General features: G+C 50.6%; 6 protein-coding genes across 6 annotated transcripts; 3 read left to right on the top strand and 3 right to left on the bottom strand.

Moving 5' to 3' along the window:
* Nucleotides 1–331: 331 nt before the first annotated feature.
* On the top strand, nucleotides 332–1,733 carry STEHIDRAFT_143265 (uncharacterized protein; the record flags this gene model as incomplete). The annotated part of the gene is made up of 3 exons (XM_007311575.1): nucleotides 332–620; nucleotides 778–1,220; nucleotides 1,334–1,733. The coding sequence occupies 3 exons, from the start codon at nucleotides 332–334 to the stop codon at nucleotides 1,574–1,576; spliced, it is 975 nt and encodes a 324-aa protein (XP_007311637.1). The 3' UTR covers nucleotides 1,577–1,733.
* Nucleotides 1,734–2,786: 1,053 nt separating this feature from the next.
* Nucleotides 2,787–5,127, bottom strand: STEHIDRAFT_69651 (uncharacterized protein; the record flags this gene model as incomplete). The annotated part of the gene is made up of 7 exons (XM_007311500.1): nucleotides 2,787–2,956; nucleotides 3,082–3,480; nucleotides 3,656–3,845; nucleotides 3,928–4,086; nucleotides 4,322–4,407; nucleotides 4,470–4,522; nucleotides 4,619–5,127. 7 exons carry the CDS (start codon nucleotides 5,125–5,127, stop codon nucleotides 2,787–2,789), a joined length of 1,566 nt encoding a protein of 521 aa, XP_007311562.1.
* Nucleotides 5,128–7,856: 2,729 nt separating this feature from the next.
* STEHIDRAFT_106330 (squalene epoxidase) lies at nucleotides 7,857–10,166 on the bottom strand. The gene is made up of 5 exons (XM_007311574.1): nucleotides 9,411–10,166; nucleotides 8,972–9,350; nucleotides 8,815–8,905; nucleotides 8,565–8,739; nucleotides 7,857–8,436 (listed from the first exon to the last, which is right to left on the bottom strand). Exons 1-5 carry the CDS (start codon nucleotides 10,152–10,154, stop codon nucleotides 8,377–8,379), a joined length of 1,449 nt encoding a protein of 482 aa, XP_007311636.1. The 5' UTR covers nucleotides 10,155–10,166; the 3' UTR covers nucleotides 7,857–8,376.
* A 591-nt stretch (nucleotides 10,167–10,757) lies between these two features.
* STEHIDRAFT_163858 (P-loop containing nucleoside triphosphate hydrolase protein) lies at nucleotides 10,758–14,126 on the bottom strand (the record flags this gene model as incomplete). The annotated part of the gene is made up of 19 exons (XM_007311573.1): nucleotides 10,758–10,884; nucleotides 10,991–11,388; nucleotides 11,447–11,524; nucleotides 11,582–11,619; nucleotides 11,683–11,788; nucleotides 11,847–11,868; nucleotides 11,931–11,986; nucleotides 12,038–12,187; nucleotides 12,261–12,562; nucleotides 12,646–12,921; nucleotides 12,983–13,153; nucleotides 13,221–13,322; nucleotides 13,390–13,423; nucleotides 13,489–13,605; nucleotides 13,667–13,747; nucleotides 13,812–13,843; nucleotides 13,899–13,919; nucleotides 13,972–14,035; nucleotides 14,085–14,126. 19 exons carry the CDS (start codon nucleotides 14,124–14,126, stop codon nucleotides 10,758–10,760), a joined length of 2,217 nt encoding a protein of 738 aa, XP_007311635.1.
* A 3,134-nt stretch (nucleotides 14,127–17,260) lies between these two features.
* Nucleotides 17,261–18,070, top strand: STEHIDRAFT_126560 (uncharacterized protein). Its single transcript, XM_007311572.1, has 4 exons — nucleotides 17,261–17,698; nucleotides 17,753–17,881; nucleotides 17,941–17,991; nucleotides 18,046–18,070. The coding sequence occupies exons 1-4, from the start codon at nucleotides 17,324–17,326 to the stop codon at nucleotides 18,055–18,057; spliced, it is 567 nt and encodes a 188-aa protein (XP_007311634.1). The 5' UTR covers nucleotides 17,261–17,323; the 3' UTR covers nucleotides 18,058–18,070.
* A 2,111-nt stretch (nucleotides 18,071–20,181) lies between these two features.
* STEHIDRAFT_126559 (uncharacterized protein) lies at nucleotides 20,182–20,984 on the top strand. The gene is made up of 4 exons (XM_007311571.1): nucleotides 20,182–20,198; nucleotides 20,253–20,318; nucleotides 20,379–20,534; nucleotides 20,600–20,984. Exons 1-4 carry the CDS (start codon nucleotides 20,190–20,192, stop codon nucleotides 20,741–20,743), a joined length of 375 nt encoding a protein of 124 aa, XP_007311633.1. The 5' UTR covers nucleotides 20,182–20,189; the 3' UTR covers nucleotides 20,744–20,984.
* The last annotated feature ends 982 nt before the right edge of the window (nucleotides 20,985–21,966 follow it).

Below are 21,966 nucleotides of genomic sequence, written 5' to 3'. Positions count from 1 at the left end.
CGGCCAAGTACTCAGCGAATTTTGAACAAAGAGTGTTCGTAGACGTTCAGTGAAGAGTCGTGCCGGCGCAAGCCGAGCTGGTGATGATGACCGAGAAAATCAGATTAGATAAATTTGTCAATAATTAAGATAAGATAAGATGAGCCCATACTTACTCTCACATGCATCGTCGCGCTCGTTCTTGCCCTCATCTCACGGTGTGTATCGTCCGCGCTCATCGTTCTGAACGAAGCTGAAGCATCTTTCTCAATTATATCCAACAGAGATCACTTATAACCCGAACTTTTGTTCGCTGTCTCTGACGAACTTAAGCGTCCAAAGTAGTGACATCATGCACTTCCGCCCCTCTCTATCACTCTGGCAACAGGTTCCCTACCAGATTCAACTGCTAGTCCAAGCCCGACTTGCATCGACCAGCAGTAATATTCCTCCTCCTCAGTCTCCGTTATCAAATACTATCAGTGGCGTAAATGACGCTGAGAATGTGAATAATGGAGGCAGTGGCCATGGGAGGAGGAAGCTGCAACAGCAATACCCGTTTCCGATGCATCGACACCCGACGCCTCATCAGATATTTCATCTAGATGTGGGGGCGTCGCAGGCTGATATAAAGTCCAGATGTGCGTATTTTGTTTTGTCAAATATTGTGCCACATGCACAATCGACCTCCTACGGCTAGATGCCGACGTAAGCGACGACCTCCATCTCTCCGCCTTCTTCAGCTCATTTTCGCTGTCTATACTTTTCTGGTGGCTAACATCATTACTTCCGGGCCAGACTATGATCTTGTCCGCTCCCACCACCCGGATTCCCCCCACTGTCGCCTCCTCCCCACCGACCTCGCCCACTCCCGCTTTCAAGCCATAACCAAAGCCTATGACATTCTCCGCAACCCGCACCTACACTCCTTCCGCCAACCGCTTTACCCCTCAGACTCCTTCTATAGCCACCATCCTCGCGCCAACCGCCAACACCAGCACCAGCACCATTATTCGTACTATGCGTACGACTCGGATATATGGGCTGCGGAGTTGAATAGGAGGAGGGCGGAGTGGAGGAAGAGGCAGGAGGTATGGGGGAGGTATCATACGAACGCTCGTGCAAATACTTTCGGTGGGATGGGAGGCATGGGAGAGGATATGGCATTCGAAGGAAATGGGAAGAACGCGAAGGGTTTAGACGGGATGAAGGACCCGGTGGTTGTTATTGTTGGACTGAGTGTACGTGTATTCCCTTCCCTCCCTCCCTTCTTCTTCCCTCCCCCCATCTCCATAATGAGCGATACACCTCGTCCATTTTGAGACGTCCTGTTGCTCACCCCTACATCCTCTAGATCATCTTCATAGTCATCTCTCCCGCCCTCTTCAACGCGGCACCCATGACAGACCAGCGACATATGTCAGCCGTCAATGCGCTAGCGCAGGCGAGGGAGGACAGAACGGTGTTTGGGATGGAGAGAAGGCAGCAGATCCGGAAGAGGGTTTTAGAGATGAAGGAGGCGAGGGCAAAGGAGGAGGCCGACGCTGAGATACAGGGAGGTGCGGAGAAGGTTTCCGACGGTTGTACAAAACCATGATCTGTATCTGAGGCTTGACATGCCGGTGGTTCAGAGGTGACCAACCATTCACAGCAAGTATCCTCGCACCTCCTTCCTTTTTCTCCGTCGCTGCTTGTGTATGATATACATTGTCTCGATCTTTGTTTAACGTTTAAAGGTGTCACCAAAACATCGCTCTGCGTGGCTCTCGCCCACAGCCTTTCTGGAGTTTTCAAACTCAGATGCTTTGCCCGCTTCAACGGCGACTTCGAAGAGTCACAACTGAGGCTGAAGATGTACTCATCGGTCAGATTCGTCCTTCATGTAAGAGTTTTTTAAATTAAGAACGTCTCTGCCCTCAAACATCGGACCCCTGTTGCGGCTGCGATAGCTCCTGTATAAGTTATACGGACTTGGACTCGGGTCCTGCCACAGCGGAAACTTCTAGCTCACCAGGAGCTTGCGCATCTATGGCGTTGTAGTTCTCTGAATGGTGTGCCGTATGAACGTTGTTCCTTTATCTGACGTACCTTGTCTCCGTTGCATATCATCAATCGTTCCTTCGTCGAAGCACACCATCTCATATAACGCCATAATGTCAAGAGTTCGCCACATCGTTAACGTTCTTTCTTGCGCCACACCGTGAACGACTGTACCGCTTAAACGTATCACAATATCGTCACTGCTAGTTAGATCTTGGATCCGGGACTCGTTCCAACCTCGAGTTCGCGTGCTGCTTCCCAGCATCTTGCCAGTGCATGGATATCTCTTCGAACAGTGTGATCACCGCAGGCGATTGAGATTATCATGTGTGACCCATGCTTGGCACTAAGAGAAGCAGAAGCAAGACTGGGAAATGGAAAAAAGGTACTCTGGCGTAACTCGACGCTATTCCTGGTTCATTAATATAACCGTGGCTCTGAAGGTGCCGGTACAGCATCAAGAAGAATCAGATTGGGGAAGATCAAAGGCCCTGGGAGTCCAGCGACGGTTCTGAAGGCTCTACGTCGTTCTATCTTTCCATTCTAGTACAAGGATCCCGAGATCTAGGTACATAGCGTGAGTACATTCTACAGACAAACAGGCTACATAGAGGAGGGAAGGGAAGGGAAGAGAAACGTGGAAAAAGAAACGAGGATCGCGGACAGTCGCGGGGGCACGTATACAATTATGACCGGTACAGCATTATCAACAGGTCGGGTTCGACGGATGGTGAGATGGCCAGAATGAGAGGCTGGAGAATGCGGATTTAAGAATCCCAGATCGCTCCAAACGCCGGAATACCTCTACTCATTAGTCCATACACCACCTTCTGTGTCAGCTTCGGATTGGAGACGATAAAGACGGCCTCCGCGTCAAACTCGCGGACCATGCGATAAGTCAGTTTCACGACGTCCGGTTTTCCATGTTCCCGAGTGTCTAGTGCGCAGAAGGAAAGAGTTGACATGCAGCGGCGGAAGAAAGACGAGAGAACCGTAAGCGATCACGACAAACAACAAAGAGAATGGAAGAACCACGCATTGGAGAAGTGGAAGAGAACATACCGTATACGACAGCACCTGGCTCCGCCCCCAAAACCGTATCCACAAATTCGCTCCCGTACGTCTTCTGAATATTCGGCGCAACCCAAAGCAACCTCAACGGGATCTTCTTCTTCAACAAATGACTCGTACACGGTGCGATTCCCGAGCCCGTCGCCACGATTAGTACCCTCCTGAACATCGGGACGAGGTACATGAATCCATATGTCGGAAGTCCTCGGATCCAAATGCGCGTGGGTGGGTTGGCGATCAGCGCTGATGTCCAGTCGCCTGCGCGGGAGACGATGGCAGAGTACCCTCGTGGTTCTTTAGCTTCTGGTGGTCCTGCAATGGTAGCGAAGGTGTGCCATTCCGTGAGCGGGCTTAGGGACATGCGAGTGAAGGAACCCGGGCCCGGCGTCACTGTGAGAAAGGAATCAAATAAAATGTCAGTATCATGGTGCCACTGAAGCGCCGTCGTATATAGGCGGGTGGGAGGAGCGGGGAAGTGGAAGGCAGGGGTGGGAGCGTCGTTCAGGAGAATGCAGGGGAGGGTGAGAGAATGATGTAGCATGCAGAGGCAGGGAGTCTAACTGACCGTAGTTCAATCGGAGCAAAACAGCATGGTCAGAAAGCACAGTGGAGCGAACCTCGAACTTTCGAAGTCGGATCCACGGCAATATGATGGAAACTGTGATGATCAGAATCATCCAGAATGGGACAGCGTGCAGGGCAGCTTGTCCGAGGCTTTGTTCTGCTGGTCTATAATCATTCACCAACAAAAGTACCTAGTCGTGCGTAGTGCGTGAGACATTAGCATCTCAAGTGAGATGATTGTGGGGAGAGGATAGACGACTGAGCATTACGTACCTGGCACCATACGAGAGCTGTCGCCGTCCATCCAAAGAAACGATGGAAGACTTCGAAGTGGTTGTGGTATAGGTGGCGGAAGCGTGGATATGCGGTGACGACCATGACGAGCAGCAATGCAATGATCACATAGGAAACAACTACGGTAGGTAGAGTCGTCTGAAGGTGTATCGCAGTATCAGACAGTCGGCTCGACAATAGAAACATACAATCATCCACCCATCACGGTACGCAGGACTCAGTCGGACGGGTGCCTTATTTGACGCATATTTTGGCAGTGTTACGCCACAGTGGCTGGCACTGTGTTTAGTGGGACTGCCCCGCCAAGTCCTGCGTCCCGAAAGAGGTAGATAGCCGTACTACGGAACGGCGGCCGAGAATATTTGAAACTCACTGGTCCGTCGTTCAAAAGCTCCCATGTTGCTCGATACAAGAACAAAATGAGCCAGACCGTCCCCGAAACGGCGCATCCTGAGTGAACTACGTAGTAGTCAGTACCAGGTCAAGTGTCCCACTGTCAGGGCGACGAATGATGAACTTACTCCCTCCGATATGGAACACTCTTGCAGACAACCTTCGGATCCATAGAGGGAAACTAAAAATATACATGAGACATCAGCCTTCGTTCGCGACAGGATCAAGACACTACCCAACGGATGATCTCAGTCAAGTTAACAAGATGAAGACTTACGACCTGGGGATATTCCCAAACACGACGAAGAAACTATTCACAACATACTCCTGCCTCATCAAGATGGCGCAGAACAAGTTGGCGACGACGATGAGACCCAGATCGTTAGCATCTGCGCCTCTAACGGCGGTGGCAATGAAAATGGAGAGGTTGACGACGAAGATGACGCCGAAGATGCGACGGTAGATGGAGAAAATCTTGTGGCGAAGGTTCCGGATTGCTCTATTGTTAGTCTTGTGGGGCAGTTCGTCGTCTTCGTAGCCCTCCCACACCTTCGAAGTCGGTGCGATCTCCACGGCTTCTTTGAGGGTTTCCCTCGAAGAATGTGATGAAGGGCCCTTTTCAGTGGTCAATGTAACATTGAAGTTGTGGCCTTGGCCTCCATGATGACTTGGGTAGGTGGCGGCCGGAAGGGTAGGCAAGGACACAACCTGGAGATTGTCTAGAGTAATGAAGTAATGTTGTTCAATATTGTTACATTGATGAAAAGAGACGAACGTACCAGACATGGCCCTTCAGTACGGTGTCGTCTTAGGGATGAGTCGGGCGATACAACTGCGTGGTGGTTTGGCTAGGGAAGGGGGGAGGTAGATGAAAGTTCCCAGAGCTGAGCTGTCGAGTAAAGGTCAAACGGAGACCATGGCCTTTTATCTGAAGAGTACCAGGTAAGTGTAGGGTGGCGAGCGTCTCTTCAGAGATCCGATAGAGGACCTAGAACTGCTTGGGCTGGAGTGAACCACGGACTTGGAGCCCCGGTGGCTAACTCGTTCTAATGGTGCGAGATAGGTGGATTCGCTTCCATCTACTCGGATCTGTCATCGCTATGTGCCACACTCGTCAGAAAGGAAAAAAAGGGGAAGAAACTGTGAGATAAACTTGGCTGTTACCCAGCCGTAGCACAGACATTGAACTGGATTTGATACATTGATCTGCACAGTAACCTATATTTGCGTCCATTTCGAGCTATACTCCTGCATATCGCGTGGTTTCTGCGCCTGGTCGCGATGCTGTTTTATTTCGCAACTTACGCTACAGGCCAACAAAAGCGTGTTTGCAAGAGCATGATGGCGGGCTTGGAGCGCATAAGATGCTGATGGCTTGCGGCATATGGTCACATCTATCCAACGTGTGCAGAAGCGGTTCGATCCCACGCAAAAGTTCAGTAGAGTGGGCCTTGTAAGATAACAGTCGCAACTCCCACCAGAGAACCTTCGATTCCATGCAACAATAGAATGCCACTCTTGAGGGCATTATCAGTTATCTCGTTTTCTACACGCTAAGTAAAACACGATGTAGGTGCATCGGAGTCCGTAATGCCACGACCTCAAAAACGGGCTAAACAGCCGTTTTCAGAAGGGACGTCGGGTTGAATTTTCATACGACCATCCATAGGAATACTTTGCAGTGGAATCGGTTGATGCGAGCCTGCCGTCCGCGGAGTACGCAACGCATAAATGTCAGGTCCCGCTGTTTTGACTGCCGTACAGTACGGTCCACGCAGAGGAAGTCATCGTCTAATTCTAGGGGTGGAGAAATCCCTGTTGAACCACGCGGAAGCCGCGCTCACATAAGCTAAACATCAGAGACAAGAATGCCCTGACGCTCGTTGTTTGGCTGCCTAGGTGGTTTGTTTGTACACACAGGAAGAAATAGCCAAAAGTACCGTTCCGCAATCAGCTGAAACGACATGGCGGCCGACGTGTTCGCCCTCATCGTCTGCGGCGGGCTTTATTTCCCTATTTGGTAATGAGTAGGCGGCTTCCAGTCGGGTTGACGAGCATCAAGGAAGAGATGTCTCCGGCACATCAAACGAGTACGAGTGATAAGCTCGCGCCGTCAATGACCGCAGCCGGAGAGAGACTGCTGCTGATGGATGGATCCTGAGAGGCAGCGCAATTTAGGTTGGGACCGGAATAGTAGAATCAAAAGACATGCATAGCTGCCCACTCCGGTAAACGATAACCTCCTTCGAAAGAAGTGCCACGCCACAAAGAATCAGGGCGATAGCTATCAAATAGCTACAGCCACTGGCTTCAATCGGATGTCTATCAATCTCACGACAGCTATGCACAAAGATACTGAGCAATGCTCATGAATGGCGTGTCTCCCGTCATGAAGAGAAGTTTTGGAGCGAGGGCGGCTAGCATGAACGCACCTCTTCGAAGAAGAACATACCTGGGAACGAACATAAATCCACATGGCAAGTTTCGTGCGAGCGATAACATATGTCAACAGCCTCAGCTCAACCGAGGCAGCAGGAACAGTAGCAAGTCGGTGGTGTTAGTAGGGCGGGTGCGCATTCAGTGAGCGGCATCGTATAGGTATCCAAGATGGCAAGATGGATGAAGAAGGATGCGACAGCGGCCACGTGTCCTGCCACGTAAACTCCGCACCGGCGGACTTTGAAATGATCAATCACCGCCTCACGAAGCGCTCATAGGGCCACGCAACGCCAAACACCTCAGTGGTGAACTTTGCGTCGGAGATTCCACATACGAATGGCGGGGAAATTTTTATTCCGCCGAACAAACGCATGAAAGATCAGAGCTCTAATCTTATCAAGAAACATCGCATCCGGGCCCCAAATATTTACTATGCACAATGGATCAAACATAACTTAAGTTACCCATTCTCCTACCGCAACCTGGTCGTCAGGGGTCACAAACACCGTCTTACACCCCTGAATATCACCGAGCGTTAATCGGGACTCTTGAAACACCCGATATCCTTGAGTTGACGGCTGCCAACTGTTACTGATTGATTGATGGGCCGCTCGACGATCATACTTCCGACGTCGAACGGAGAGCATGAACCGGCATACAAGGATCACAAATAAACTACCTTACTGTAACATGCTAAACTTCAGCGAGTGCACACATATAGCGATCTTGTCGGCGTCAGCCTTCAAGACTCAGACATTCACCCGGAAGTTACTACTAGTAGACGCGCAGAACTGAAGACGGCCTAGGTGACAGACTCGATTTCTTCCGACGTGAACGCACAGTACACGTCACCCTCAAACCGAGCAAAGTCTAAGAAGTGGGCAGACAGAGGGCAGAGACTCTGACAGAGTTCAACCGCGTTGACCACCTAATCTCCTGGCTTCAGAAATATTGCATTGACAGTCATCGGCCGAGGGAGAACATTCCCCGCACCTTACCTTACCTTACCGTTCACTTTGAATCCAGAGGTCTGCACCTTCAAACCGAGCACGAAACGAGGGACGATGAGAGCAAAAGAATGCAATAACAATTAACCGTACAGGAAACCCTACGGCCTCGAACATAAGTACTTTACTCTGTATCGAAGTCCCATCGTCTACAAACATAAAAATATCAAAAAATCGACAATCAAAAATCTAACCACCCGTCCGTCCGTCTATTCCACGCTAATACGAGTCGTACGATATTTCGACCAGAGAACGACGATGCGATCTTATTCCCGTTCCTCTCACTTCTCTCCGCTCAGTAAGTATTATCAGATTCAGATAGTAAGAAAGATGGTATGCCGACGGCGACGGCGAAATGTTCCACGCGCTGGCGCCACGCGGAAAGTGGTAGCGTCAGCGTCCAGAGGCCACTATGAGTACTAGAAGGACGTCGACTTGGGGATGGGCTGAAATCGGGGAGTAGGGTATACTGCAGTTGTACTAAGATTGTCTGATTCTGACGCGAAGCGAAAGAATGGAATGCGGAGGGTTCGATCGATCGGAAGGGTGGAAGGGTGGATACGGATGGTGGAAGCTCGACTGGTACTTATCACCACCACCGGATCTCAGTCCACATCAGTGGTCCGAACACGACGCATGCAGTCCAAAACTATTGGAGTGAGGGTAAGACAAAAACAAAAGGAACAGGACGTCAGCGTGTGGAAGATCCAGGAGAAATCGAAGTATGAGCGAGAAGGAAGGGGACGAGGGACGAGGGACAATGGGATGCTAACGTACCACCCAGAAGGCCTTGACGAACAGTGCCGGGTACTCATCCAAACCCGGAGCGGCGAGCACGAGCTTGTCCGAAGTCGAAGATGAGACGCGACGTGGATGTGTGAACATGCACCAGATAGAGTAGAACGCGACCGCGAAGAAATGCCTGAACAGCAGGAACGGATCCTGCGCGACTCTGGAGCCATAGACATGGCAAGTGAGAAAAGATGCGGGTGCAAATCGAAGAAGGAATGGGGGAGAAGAGACGTACGCGGATAGGAGAGATACTGGCCCGTTGACGCATTCGCCGCCGCGTTCGAAGTACTTGAAGCATCCGTTACGAAGTACGGCAAGATACTCGTCTACCACATAGCACCACCAGTCAGGATCATTCCGTGACAGCGAAAAAGCGTGGGTTTTGTACTCACCATCGGCACCAAACAGGTCGTAGAGTGCCACGCTCAAGATGTTCACCGTAGAAGATAACGACTTCCTGCTCCAATGCCATTGGTGCAATGCGTGCGACATGGCGTCCCAGTCGCTGAAATCGTTGATCTGGAGTAACAATTTCGAAAGAATCACGACATCGTTGAACGCGACCGTCATACCGCCGCCAGTGAGGGGGTGACGCATATTCCAGGAGTCACCAATCAGGATGACGCCCTCCTTTGAATGCTTGGTGCCTTGCTCGGCCGGGGGAAGCCAAGAGTTGGGCATCTGTCGAAGACGTTCTTTCTCGAGCGCGTTCGTGATAGGGAGATGAAGGGACGAGGGGAGTTGGGGAACGATGTTGGTAAGGATATGATGCTGTGGCCAGGGTCAGTATAGTTGACGAACGAGCGAAATGTCCAGATCAAAGAAACGTACCTTCAGGTCTGAAGGCAGGGGTTTCTTGACGTCGACGAGCATTCGTGTGTCGTGTTCGCCAATCTGGTAGAGTAGCACCGGACCCTGGCCCTGTACGAGGGCGACCGTACCATGATGAGGAATAGGCAGCTTCGCATCCTCGAGCACCGCACCGACGAAGTAGCTCTTCGTCTCTGATTCTATCCCGGCTCTCCCCATCACCTTCGTCCTGAAGTTCGAGAAACAACCGTCGGCCACAACGACCAAATCTCCATAGAACGGCTCCTTCTCCGGGCCCCCATCCTTTCTTGTCGCCTTTACGCCCAGAATCCGACCGGTGAGTGGACACTCGATCAGCTCGGAAACGGTGGCCTCGATGGTGTCCACGCCCGGAGCGGCCAGGGCCTTCTCCCGCAGACGCTGGATGAACGGGCCATGGTGAAAAGAGCGTCCTTCGTGCTTGCCTGGGTAAGGAATCTGCACCGTCTCGCCCTCCTTCGCGACGCAGTACCCCTTCACCGGCACCGCGTCAATCCCGTCCAAACAGTCCTCCATGCCCAACTCCCTCAGCGCGAGTACACCTCCCGGCTGCAATAGCTCTCCAACTATCCGATCCGGCTGAGCAAGTGAACGTTCTAGAAGAGCGATTCTAAGTGGTTTATGCCGAGACGAAGAGGCAATGGGAGAAGCAGTGAGGGCATGAGCGAGAGCAGAGCCAGCGACACCGGCGCCGACTATGACTACGTCGTAGTGGGTGGAATACATCGTTTCGTTGGTTTCTGACGCCATGACTTTTGGACGGGCTGCGATGGGCTTATAAAAGACAGTGGATAGGCACTCGACCTCGTCGTCGAGAACAGTCGAGACCGGGATACGAATAGTTCGCATGATTTTTTATTCGTAGAAAGTCGTTCCACCCGCGAAGTTCAACTGAACCGCAAGATAAGATAAGATCGAGGCAGCATCCTTGATCACCGCAGTGTGGCGTTGGTGTGGTGTGGCGCGATTTCTTGCGTCGCCTCCTAGGGCCTCAGCAGCGCAAACATTCAATCGACCGTTGGACCATTCAATTTTGAACCGTGTGTACACGTATAGTTCAATGTGTAATGATTCCGTTTAAGTAGGACGTTTTAGTAAAAAAAGTATAGAGCTACAGTGGTGATATTTCCGATATCATGATGAGTGGAGAGTTCAGTTTCAGCTAGAGTATGGTACAGATGTGTGCTAATGTATGGTATGGAGGCTGAGCGATGGGCGCTGTTATGGAGGAGATGGTTCGTGAACATAAAAAGAAATACACTGGATGAAAAAGTTGAAGTGATAATAACGATGACGAATAGGGAGTGGTTTCGAGACCTCGACATCAGCTCAGTCATCCACGGGCGTGACCGAACCATCGGTAGAGTTCTGCACAGAGGCATCCGGTGGATGATTATCCTGTATCTCCAAGTTCTTATCGTCCTTCGCGACCCGAATCTTAACAACATCACCATCACTGTTGAAAAAAAAAACATGAAACACGGCCTTCGTCAGTGATACGCCTCTATCACGCAGCTTCACGCCACAGAAATTAAGGCTTGAGGCTGAAACCAATCACTCACCGAATAGTCCCATTCAGCATCTTCTGCGCCAACGGGAACAGTACCTTCGTCCTCACAACCCTCGCAATCGCCCTCGCCCCATATACATCCGAATACCCCTCCTTCGCAAGCCAGTCCTTCGCCTTCTCATCCACGTCAATCTTGATCCTCCTGCCGCTCAACCTGTCTGCCACGTCTGCCAGACGGAGGTCGACGACTTGGAGGATCGAGGCTTTGGATAGCTTGTTGAAGACGATCATGGAGTCGAGACGGTTGAGCAGTTCTGGGGGGAAGTATTCGGAGGTGCGTTCGAGGACTTCGGTGGTTGCTTCGGTGGTCACTACGCCGTTTGAGTCGGAGGCGGTAGGGTGGGCGAGGATGTCACTGCCGAGGTTACTTGTGAGGCAGATTATGGTGTTCTATAGTGAACCGCTTGAGTCAATCGCCGCTCGTCCCGGAAGACACTAAGAGGCATACCTTGAAATCAACCTTGCGACCTTGGCTGTCCGTAATGCTGCCTTCATCAAGGATCTGTAGAAGAATCATAGCAACATCCTGAGAGCCAAACGTGAGTTACCTGAACCGCGATAGCGCACGACGAATCGTATTTACCTTATGTGCCTTCTCCAACTCGTCGAGAAGGATAACGGCTGGATAGCGTAATGTCAGTCTATTGTGACGGGTCGCTGATCACCACCGAAAGATGAACATACCGTATGGCCTCCGTCGAACTGCCTCGGTCAGCTGACCACCCTCTTCGAACCCGACGTATCCGGGCGCTGCACCAATGAGGCGAGACATGGTATGCCGGTCGTGGTACTAGGAGGCCAAAGTCAGTTCCTGTATTCGGCTGCACACTAGTGGCCACAGCGCATACCTCTGACATGTTGATATTGATCCTGAAGGACGATATATAACTTCAGTCACGACATGCGAAGGAGGGGTTTAAACTGTCACTTACAATCCTCTCTTTTCATCATCGAAGAGGAACGATGCAAGCGCTTTGCAAAGTTCGGTCTATAGACAGAATGAGCATCTGCAGAAACAAAATAGAGTGAAGTAACCTACCTTGCCTACACCGGTAGGACCTAGGAATAAGAACGACGCCACAGGACGATTTGGAGCTTGTAGTCCAGCACGAGATATCCGAACGGCGTCTGAAACCGCCTGTACGACATGGTCCTGACCCACGACCCTCTCTTTCAGCATATCCTCCATCTACATTCATCACCATCCACCAGTCAGCAAACATGATTCACAGTCTAATCATTCCGATAGAAGAAAAACTCACGTGTACGAGCTTATCCCTCTCTCCCTTCAACAAATTCTGGACAGGTATTCCCGTTGCCTTCGCTACCACACGCGCGATATCGTTCGACGTGACACGATCATGCAGCATCGACAGCGGAGACTCGGTGTTCTCTTCCAGACGCTCGCCGTCCTTCGGCAATTGTCGTTCGAGATCTGGGATGGTGGCGAATCGGAGGCGAGAGGCGCGTTCGTATTGGCCTTCGCGCTGTGCGATTTCGAGCTCGAGCTTTGCGTCTTCGAGGCGTTTCTTGGTATCTTTGATGTGGTCGAGACGTCTGCGCTCTGTGCTGTATATCAGCCTCGAAGATCCGCTTTAAAAATCCAAGACAAAAAGCAAGGAAAGGGGAAAGTCCCATAATACGTACCGGTTTGCCAAAGCTCTGTAAGCTTCCCCGCCTCCTCTCTCTTGTTCGACAGATCTTTCTCAAGCTTTTGTTTCCGCTCCTGACTGAACACATCCAACTCATTCTTCAAGCTCTCGAGCTCGATCTGTATCGTCATCATCTCCCTCTCCAGCTTCTCGAGTTCGTCAGGTTTGGATTCTTGCGCGAGACGGAGGGCGGATGCGGCTTCGTCGACGAGGTCGATGGCTTTGTCGGGGAGGAAGCGATCAGAGACGTAGCGCGCTCCGTAGACGGCGGCTGGGATTTATGTGTGGTCAATATCTAGTGTTATGGTATGAGTGAGCAGGAAACGCGGTACCTGTGACTAAGGCACCATCGGATATCTCAACACCATGGTGGACTTCATACCGGGCCTTGAGGCCACGAAGGATTGAGATGGTCGATTCGACGGTGGGCTCATCAATCGAGACTGGCTGGAAACGTCGCTCGAGCGCAGCGTCTTTACCAATCGTCTTTCGATACTCGTCGGCTGTGGGGTGTGAGTAAGTATCGTCTCAGGCTCTACACTAGTATTCAGAGTAGAAGGTGGAACGTACGCGTTGTGGCGCCAACGAGTTGTAATCCACGAGCGAGAGCGGGCTTGATCATTTGGCCAGCATCGATGCTGCCTTCGGCTTTGCCAAGGTTGAACAGTGTGTCTATAGAAAGATGGAGCGGTCAGGCATCATGTGGTGAGGGAAGAGTCAGAAATTGTAGAATACGCACGGACTTCGTCGATGAAGCAAATCACGCTGCCAGCCTTTAGTACACAGGTAATTCAGTACGTCGTGATCACACGGTTACGAGAATGCGAGAGAAACTGACTTCGTCCTCAATGTCTTTAATCAAGGCCTTGAACTTTTCTTCAAATTGGCCGCGGATACCAGAACCAGCCATGATAGCGGAGAGGTCAATTGAGAGCACTCGTTTGTTGTGCAATGACTGAACGAGAAGAGACGTCAACAAACAGAGTACTCGCGTCGAATGCAAGTGCACGACTGACCTCTGGGACTTCTTTGGATACGATGCGTGTTGCAAGTCCTTCTAGAATGGCTGTTTTTCCGACTCCGGGTGGTCCAATGAGCTAAAGATCCAAATTAACAGACATGTGAGATTCCTGAGCTCAAATATTGAGTTTGTTAACTTACGACTGGATTAGACTTGGTGCGACGAGAGAGAACTAGACGAAATCTTAGGACGAGTTCGATTATAATTCACGGCCGATTGTTACGCACTCTGTATTGTCCTCCGAATCTCTACAGGGTGCTCGTCAGCGACAGAAGTGCCACGTCTACAAAGGATCCATACCTTCATCTCTCCCGATCGTAGGGTCAAGTTTTCCGTTCTTTGCCATCTCTGTAAGATCGACACTCTGAAACACGTGAGTATAATATGCCCGATATGACCAGGAGAGCACCCACATATTCTTTCAGGGCATCGCCCTTCTGCTGTTGTGGCCCCATGCTGAATCCCGGAAACCCACCAGATCCACCCGGAGGTTGTGCATAGTGTCTGACAGAGCCAAAAGATGACCGGACGAGAGGTAATTTGCTAGTGAGAACAAGTCTAGCGGCAGTTGAGCCCCCGATGATGTTTCCTCGAGTTCCGAGGCGTAGCGGAGCTCTAGAGATGAGATTTTTAGACAGTTGATTGGTAGTACGAAGCATATAGCCGCAGTACGTCTGTATCTTCTAAGTTTGGGGAACAAGAAAGTAAGAAAGAAAGCAAATAAAAAGGAAAGGTAACAACGGCACAGCTTGAACGCGTCGAGTTTATAAAGTGAAACGGTCTATCACGTGCTTTCTCGAAGGTTCAAGGCTTTGTGGATCCGGAAAGTTCCGGAACTCTCTTGCCTTGAGGCTCACAAGGCACCGACAGACAACGACCTCGCCGAATTTGTGAAGACTTTATTCTGGTACGTTTCCGTTGCCTGACCTGGTAAAATCAGTATAGCGACCTCATGTTGTCCAGAAATATTTTCACCGGATTTTTCGGCTGATGAATTCAATATAGAATTTCTGAAATATTGCGCTAGCAGAGTGTGGCCTAGTGTGGCGCATAATCCTGCCCGTAACTCTTCAGATACTCCCTTCAGTCTTTCTTCATCTATAATACGAATTCGCGAGCCCACACAGCACACATCTATTCGAAGGCAACACCGTCATCACTTTGGGTATCGGGAACAATCAACAATCCGCACTATTGACGGTAGTCTTTCCCATAATACCCATGGAACACCTCATGCCGACCACCCCCTTCGAAAGCAAACCTCTCGCTCCCTTCAAGGCACGGGCGTAGGAGAAAAACCTTCAGGGCTCAGCGCCAATCCCACTACTGCCAATCCTGAGTGGTAGCGACCCTCTAAGATCCTGGTCCGTCGCGGCTCTATCGTCTTTCATGTTCGAATGATCTAACATAACCTTTGACGCCATGGATATACCTCCTTTCAGGGAGACTGGAAGAATATACTCCGAGTGCTGGTGAGAGTAGCGGTCGCGGCATGAAGGTCGTTCGGGTACGCTCCAGGTACGCTCGCTCTTCGTATTTCTCCCCATCTTTGCGTTCGTACAGACATGAGGAGTTCTACGTGAAATGAGAGCCTGGGTATTCCGAGTCGAACCTTCATCCTCGAAGCTGTCGTTATTCATCTCTTAAAGTGCTGATAGTAAACGTACAACGGTGTGCGTTGAACTCTGGTATCGGTGGTGTGAGCAACCTCCAGATTCGGTGCTTCGCAAGGCCTCGATAAATATATTGTGGTCATTACTGCCATATTATGCACTTTCTATATCAGCAGATATAGCTGAACTATTCTTGACGAGCCACAGAGCATGATAATACCCGAGCGAAGACGATTCGCCCAGTCAGGCGCGAAGACGCACGTGGCCTTGGGGCGACCTGCATGAAAAAGTTCAGTCCTTCGACAGCGGATACACCAAGAGAAGTTCGAAGTCATGCCCCATGTAGACCCTTGATTAATATACCCAGTAGTACCGCGAGTATAATGCCCGCGTCTCGTCGGAGTGACGTTCGATCAGCCAGTGCCACATTATTTGCTAGAATATGCCGAGGCTACGGTACACAGGGCCAGTTCGTGCATTTGGCGTTGCAGACTTCAGCCTGTGGCATGAAATAACGCAGCATACAGATCGATTCGTCCCATGAATCATCTGGACATGCCCAGTTAACCCCAAAGTCCTCTGGATGGTTCAAACTCGTCAGCGACTCGCAGACAGTAGGTCGCAGGCTTTCCTGGCGGTAGATGACTGCGATGGCCGCGATGGCTTTAGTCGAGGCACCCGCTGTGTTTATTTCGAGTGGATGCCTTTCCTGTAGGCGTACGGAGCCATCGAAATTCAAAGCAAGAGCAAAGTTGAGCAGCAGTTGCTCAAATGACACTGAAACGCTGGTTCGGGCAGGGTGTGTCCATAGTATCATTAGTCTATGTTTATGAAAGATCAGAAGCCCCCTAGAGTTTCAAAGACAGCTTTCCAGTTGATGCACAGCTTTGTGTCTCCCGATTGCTTGGACAAAGGGAGTGTCGTAGTCTCCTTCGAAAGCGAGACCCATATATCAGCACATCTCGCTGGTGAACAAGGTCACCCATAACAGCAATCGCAGCCACGGGTCGACAGCACCTGGGCATAAAGTTACTCATTGGTATGCGGCGAGCTTCCCCAGGCCCGAAAGGAAGCGATCAACAAGGTCAGACACGACCTTGATCTACGCAATCAGGGCGCTGATCCTGTCGATCCTTGACGTTTAACAGGCATGCTTCTGAAGATGATTGAAGAATAGGCACTTACAGGACATCATACTCGCTGAAGACGATGACCATTTGGCGAATATGTGCTGAGCTCGAGGGAACTGCTATAGGTGTCTAACCGGAGGATTCCGCAGGAGAAAGCAGGTGTCGGAGTTCGGCTTCGGCTTCGGCCCACTCCGGCAGGGTATATCCCGGGCGACACCAGCCTTTTTCTCCTTCCTCTCAACCTCTCACATCTCTTCCCCAACCAATCGCACCGCACAAAACACAGTTGGGTCTGCACGCACTCTCCTGTTCTTCAAACCCTATCAGACCCTGACCTTCATGTGAGTACCTTGTTCTCTTGAGCGTTAGTAGTATATCGTCGAATGTGCGCGATGGAGCAATCGGGCGCGTCGTGTTGACCTGTTGCCTTTCTTCAGACCTTGAGCTTGATCATCTGGCGGTAACATCTCCAGATCTGAACAATAGTCTCCCCATCGCACAGCAAATACTTTGGTCGACAACTCTGGTAAGTGGTGCCGCTTATCCTGTGTGTCGTGCGATCGATATTCACCTTGTCTTGCCTTTGTCCTTTACAGGCCCTCATAAAGCATACAAAAGCCTGTTTCAGTTTCAACAATAGATCAACAATGTCATCCAATGCTATTGTAAGTGTTCTTCATACGCTGTCGTGTGCGCCATGACGCCTGACACCGCCCGATCAGTCCCCCGTCGACGTCCGCGAAGAGGTTGCAAACGGTATAGATACCGTCACTCAGCCCAGAGTAAGTCATCTCGAAATCGTTTTACCACATGTTGAACAGATACTTAGACTCTGTATCTGCCCAGACCAACTCTGCGATTCCTGCTCCTCGCCCGGTGAAGAGGGTGTACCCACCGTTCCGTGAGAACATGGCCAGAAGGATCGCCGAATTCAGGGCCAAACGAGACGTAAGTGTCTACAAGGAGTATTATGGAGATGACTGGGAGGAAGAGAAGCACGATGAGAAGTACGCGTATGCGCACGTGTATGAGGAGAAGGTCGTTGAGAAGAGTAGATATGAGTACGAGGTGTTCGAGGCGGACGATGAGGAGGAGGAGGACGTCGAGGATGTCGAGGAGCCTGTCGAGAAGCCAGTTCCCATAGAGGGATCTGCTCCGACCGATGATGTCGCGCTCGAGGAGGTGCAAGAGGACGACGAGCCTGTTTCCGACGAGCCGCTGAAAACCCAGGCAGAGTGGCACGCCCTCTTTCACGAGGCTCTTGCTTGCATCGCGACGGAGAAGGTGAGTTCTATGTCACCTCATCGTCTTGACCGATCTTGATATCATGAGCCACAGAATGCGGAACTTTGGCTCGAGCCGGGCCAACCCAGAAAATTCATTTGTGCCAGAGGGAATAATGCGGAGAAATTGAGCTCGGAAGATATCCAGGCCGAAGTTTTCTACAAAACCCTCTACACGAACTTGGTGAGTATTCCCCCTACAGTCTGTTTGTAGAACAGTATTGCTGACTTCAGGGATCACAGAAAATCGTAGAGGATGCACGGAAAAATTATGACCCCGCCGATGAGGATCAGGTATGCTTTAGTTCTATCGTCGTCCCCAGAAGTTGATCCCTGACGTATCTGCAGGACTCGGACTGAAGTCGATTCTTTCCTATATGATGTCGCCGGTAGCTTCTGCGACACACTTTCTTTCCGTCTCTCTGTCTTACATTTCCTCCGGTGGCACTCCTTACTTTCTCGCCTTTGTCTTTAGCCATGTCTTCCCTCTATCGCACTTTCTGCCGTGTGCTCTGACCCACTACTGCTCTCGTACCATGTTTTATCCCTGCTTATCTACGCTCTGTTATGGCTTCACCTCCTCAGTTAGCGTTTCCTCATCCATTCCCTATTGTATTGTTCCTTTGAACGGGCCATTGCGCCACTTCAAAAGTGTTGTGTCATATTACCATAACACTTGGGCATTGTGCTCCTACAAAAGTGTCGTCAATATATTGGTTCTTATCTTCCTTATGTTTCTTATTGAAGTTGTTGTTATGGTGGAAACTTTCAGAAATGTCACAGGTTGGTATTGAGTTCATTCTTTGTCCGGGCCACTTGCGCCACATAGACACATTCCCCACGGTCAGTGACACAGTGACGCTCTGAGCCAAGCTGCTGGGTTTTTGCTTTCTCTTGCCACGTCTGCTGACTCGATGACAGCGTCACTTGAAACTTACACCACGCCTTCTCCCTATCGTTACCGCTCGATTCCTGGCTGGTTCTAACTTCTCAATGCCTGGGTCCGGAAGCTTTGTCTTTCGCTCTCAGTCTTCTGGCCACTTTTCTCAGATTTGCACCCAGCTCATAGATAAGTAGAACGCTAGCCGTAACCGGACACCTCTTCTCCGTAATCGTGACCATCGCCATCGAACGATCCTTGAACAAGAATCCTTTGACTTTATATTTGCTATTGCTGCTTGGAACGATGTTCAAGAATACCTGATCATGCTTTCTACGCTGATGTGGCTCACGAGGCCAAGTTGGGCCTCAGTCATGGTAGCTTTCACGACTTTGTCGCCGCTCGCAAGCTACCAGGCCCCGCCGCATCCATCGGAGCCATCAAGGATTCAAGTTGTGCAGACTATTGGTCGATAAAACTCTGAATGTTGCTGCAATGTTGGTTGGCTATACGAGCTGCCATTCGCTGCTCAGAGTAGAGGGACGTGAAAGATTCGATGTAATTCCACTGACAGAGCCACATTGGATCGTTGGTGAAGCAAGTCGGCAGATATAGGAAGAAAGCCCTACTGGAAAGAGTATTGACATGATCACAGCTCTATGTAATAGTGCATAAGTACGCTCACCTATGGAGCCCCGGAGGACTCCAGCAGGGACAAAGCAAGACGCCGGTTCCGGCCGGTGTTGGTGCAGCGCGGCCCAAGCCGAGTGGCTCAATGCAACTGCAGCCTCTCCTCGCCTTTCTTCTCCTCCAACCATCACCCACCCAGCATTGCGTCGATATTAAACTACATCCCCGACCTTCTAGATACTTCCAAACAACACCGACATCCTAGTCATATTTGGCCTCGACTTCTACTGTGAGTGCTTTGACGCTTTCCCATCTCATACGCCCGTGTCAAGTGCGGGGGATTGGACGCGTCGATATTGAACTGGGGTCTTTAGACCTGCTTGATTTCCACAGGAACATAGCTAGCTCACAACAACATTGAAGTTATTCATCGAGCTCTCGGTCTACATATCTAGTGAGTCGTGTCCTCCATCCGAGACTCGGGGACTGTGTCATGGTTGGGGTGTGTCGTTCTGGCGAGATATTGAATGCCTTCTCTTCGCCATAGGTTATCCTCAAGTGCATCATAAATCTTCTCAATTTCAACCTACCATAACATGTCATCGAACGAAACAGTAAGCCTGCTCTTCAACACGCTCTCCGGTGCGACCGGCTTGTCTGACATCGTTCCAATAGCCGTTAGTGTGCTTTGACCTCCGACCAAAACACAGAGTCACCGGGTGGGCCCCAGAGCAGGTAAGTGTCTACATTTTCTTTCTACACGATTTATGTGGATACACAGACGTCTGACACAGTCGAAACGAAGTGTGACACGTACAATTTCATTGACCTGTCTTCGTACCGTCAATGCTCGCGCAAGCGCGATTGGGCCTGTTACTCGTCAGACGAAGACGACAGCGACTCGTCAGGTTCAAGAACCACCTCATTCAAGAAGAAGCGCACGTCTGGGCTTGTTGAGTACGCCCCGCAAGCAGTTGGCAAGATGACGCCGGTGAGTTCCATAAATTGTCACGTCCAGAAAATGTACTGATACTTTTTTTTCCAGGGCGACTGCCCTCCCGAAAGTTCCGACGAGATCACCAGCGACAGCTGCTATGATTCTACATCTGATGTGAGCTGCCATCCAGTCATGTTGCATCCATGGTCCCTCTCCTGACATTTTCATCATCAGTCTGGATCAGACGTGTCTGACGAGGTTTGGCCTCCTGAACTCAACGACGACTTGATATATCACCCCATGTCGCAAGAAGAGCGAATTCTCTCCCAAATCGAAGATGAGGAGTTCCTTGAGTCGTACAGAACGCCGACACTGTACAGCAGAGATGCTGTAAGTTACGTCTGTGCTCGCTCGCGCATGATCCTGAATACTGAACGGTCCTTTGCGTAACGCAGGTGTGGCCGGACGATGTTCAGCCTATGCTCGACGAATGTCCTATGGATGAACAAGAGTGGCTTCTCTGCGAGGAGGCTGACCGCGAAATGGAACGTCAAGAGAGGGAGGCCGCTCGTGCGAATGCGATGCGAAACTGGGAATGAAACCGTATTCCACATCTCTGTTTGGACTTTCTCTTTCTCCGCCCTTGACTTTCATCTCTATCCACGAGGACCATCATGCCGTCATCTATTTCTCCCCTTCCTGCTTCTCTGGTGTATCCTTTTCTCTCTCTGCTACCGCCCTCTACGATCTAGCCATGAACTCTGCCACCGTTACTTCTTACCCTGTCTTCCTGCTTTCTGCCGCTCTGTGTTCTCTACATCATCCATCGTCCGCTATCGCAACCTCCCAGTTAATTGCCTACATCCATTCCCTTTTCCGTCTTGCTTTGTATTGTTGTGATTGTTATTCCGTTGTGCTCCTCGCTTTCTCGCAAGGCCGCCGATGGGCTCTTACGAGTGGCGCAGTAATCGATGTCATCATCCTTGCGGTGTGATATTATATTTTCTACGTCGTACAATGTTTTCTGTCCGTGCTCCTTACGTTACATACGCAGTGACATTTTGTACTGCTGTTAATATCGTTTGCTGGCCGTCTATCTCATATCGAGGATTCTCGCGGCCTGGTAACCGGTTCTTGAAGTGTGGCACCCATCACGTGCTCATTGTACTGACATGACCTTCGACAAAAATATACCGTTTGTACTTCGTGTTCGAACACCCAGCGACGCGGCCACGGTTCATACTCAGTTCTTGTTCAGGACCTCCACGGACCATAATCTCGATGTTATCGCGAACTGCTCATGTCCTGAAATCTACGTTCCATCTGAAGACTGTCGTCCATGCCATTGTTGTGCCATTGACATGGTATCATGCGACGTTTGGTGGTACATCAGCCGAAAGGACCCTCATTGAATATGCATACCCATCGCTCCCAAGCATCGCCAAAGCTGACCGTGGACCCAATCGGTTTCCACTCGCCACCTGATATATTTGGAGTCTGTATGACAAGAAACAAAGGAAGCCGTCCGTCTGAAAGGCGACGGCCTACGCCGAATCGAGTGGCTCATCCCTCTCAGTGACTATATTATTCGCTCTTTCCCCCAGTGCTCCTTCCACTCGTCCACCAACACCCCAGTCTCGACCATAACGGCATCTTATAAAGTCTATTAATTAACGTTGCCCCGGACTCCCTCCTCCTATTTCGCAACCGCCGGTACGCCCAATCTTCATCGTGTGCGTGTTTTCATTTGGGGTTTCGCGCTTGGACAATGCTCGTTCGATGACTTTCATTCGCTGCATTCTGTCAGAGACTGATCTGAGAA

The sequence above is a fragment of the Stereum hirsutum genome (assembly GCF_000264905.1).
Source record: "Stereum hirsutum FP-91666 SS1 unplaced genomic scaffold STEHIscaffold_28, whole genome shotgun sequence".
NCBI classification, from domain to species: domain Eukaryota; kingdom Fungi; phylum Basidiomycota; class Agaricomycetes; order Russulales; family Stereaceae; genus Stereum; species Stereum hirsutum.
The sequence above is the reverse complement of the archived record's forward strand: the minus strand, read 5'-3'. Positions and strand labels throughout refer to the sequence as shown.

Excerpts from the sequence above, each read along its gene's own strand:
- STEHIDRAFT_126560 (XM_007311572.1), top strand. The coding sequence starts at position 17,324 with ATGGCCAGAAGGATCGCCGAATTCAGGGCCAAACGAGACGTAAGTGTC. Across the intron at positions 17,699-17,752 it reads CTTGCATCGCGACGGAGAAG|AATGCGGAACTTTGGCTCGA; the intron begins GTGAGTTCTATG and ends CATGAGCCACAG. Across the intron at positions 17,882-17,940 it reads AAACCCTCTACACGAACTTG|AAAATCGTAGAGGATGCACG; the intron begins GTGAGTATTCCC and ends CAGGGATCACAG.
- STEHIDRAFT_126559 (XM_007311571.1), top strand. Across the intron at positions 20,319-20,378 it reads GCTATGATTCTACATCTGAT|TCTGGATCAGACGTGTCTGA; the intron begins GTGAGCTGCCAT and ends TTTCATCATCAG. Across the intron at positions 20,535-20,599 it reads CACTGTACAGCAGAGATGCT|GTGTGGCCGGACGATGTTCA; the intron begins GTAAGTTACGTC and ends TGCGTAACGCAG.
- STEHIDRAFT_106330 (XM_007311574.1), bottom strand. The coding sequence starts at position 10,154 with ATGTATTCCACCCACTACGACGTAGTCATAGTCGGCGCCGGTGTCGCT. Across the intron at positions 9,351-9,410 it reads CCCTGCCTTCAGACCTGAAG|CATCATATCCTTACCAACAT; the intron begins GTACGTTTCTTT and ends CCCTGGCCACAG. Across the intron at positions 8,437-8,564 it reads TCGTCAAGGCCTTCTGGGTG|TTTTGGACTGCATGCGTCGT; the intron begins GTACGTTAGCAT and ends TCACTCCAATAG.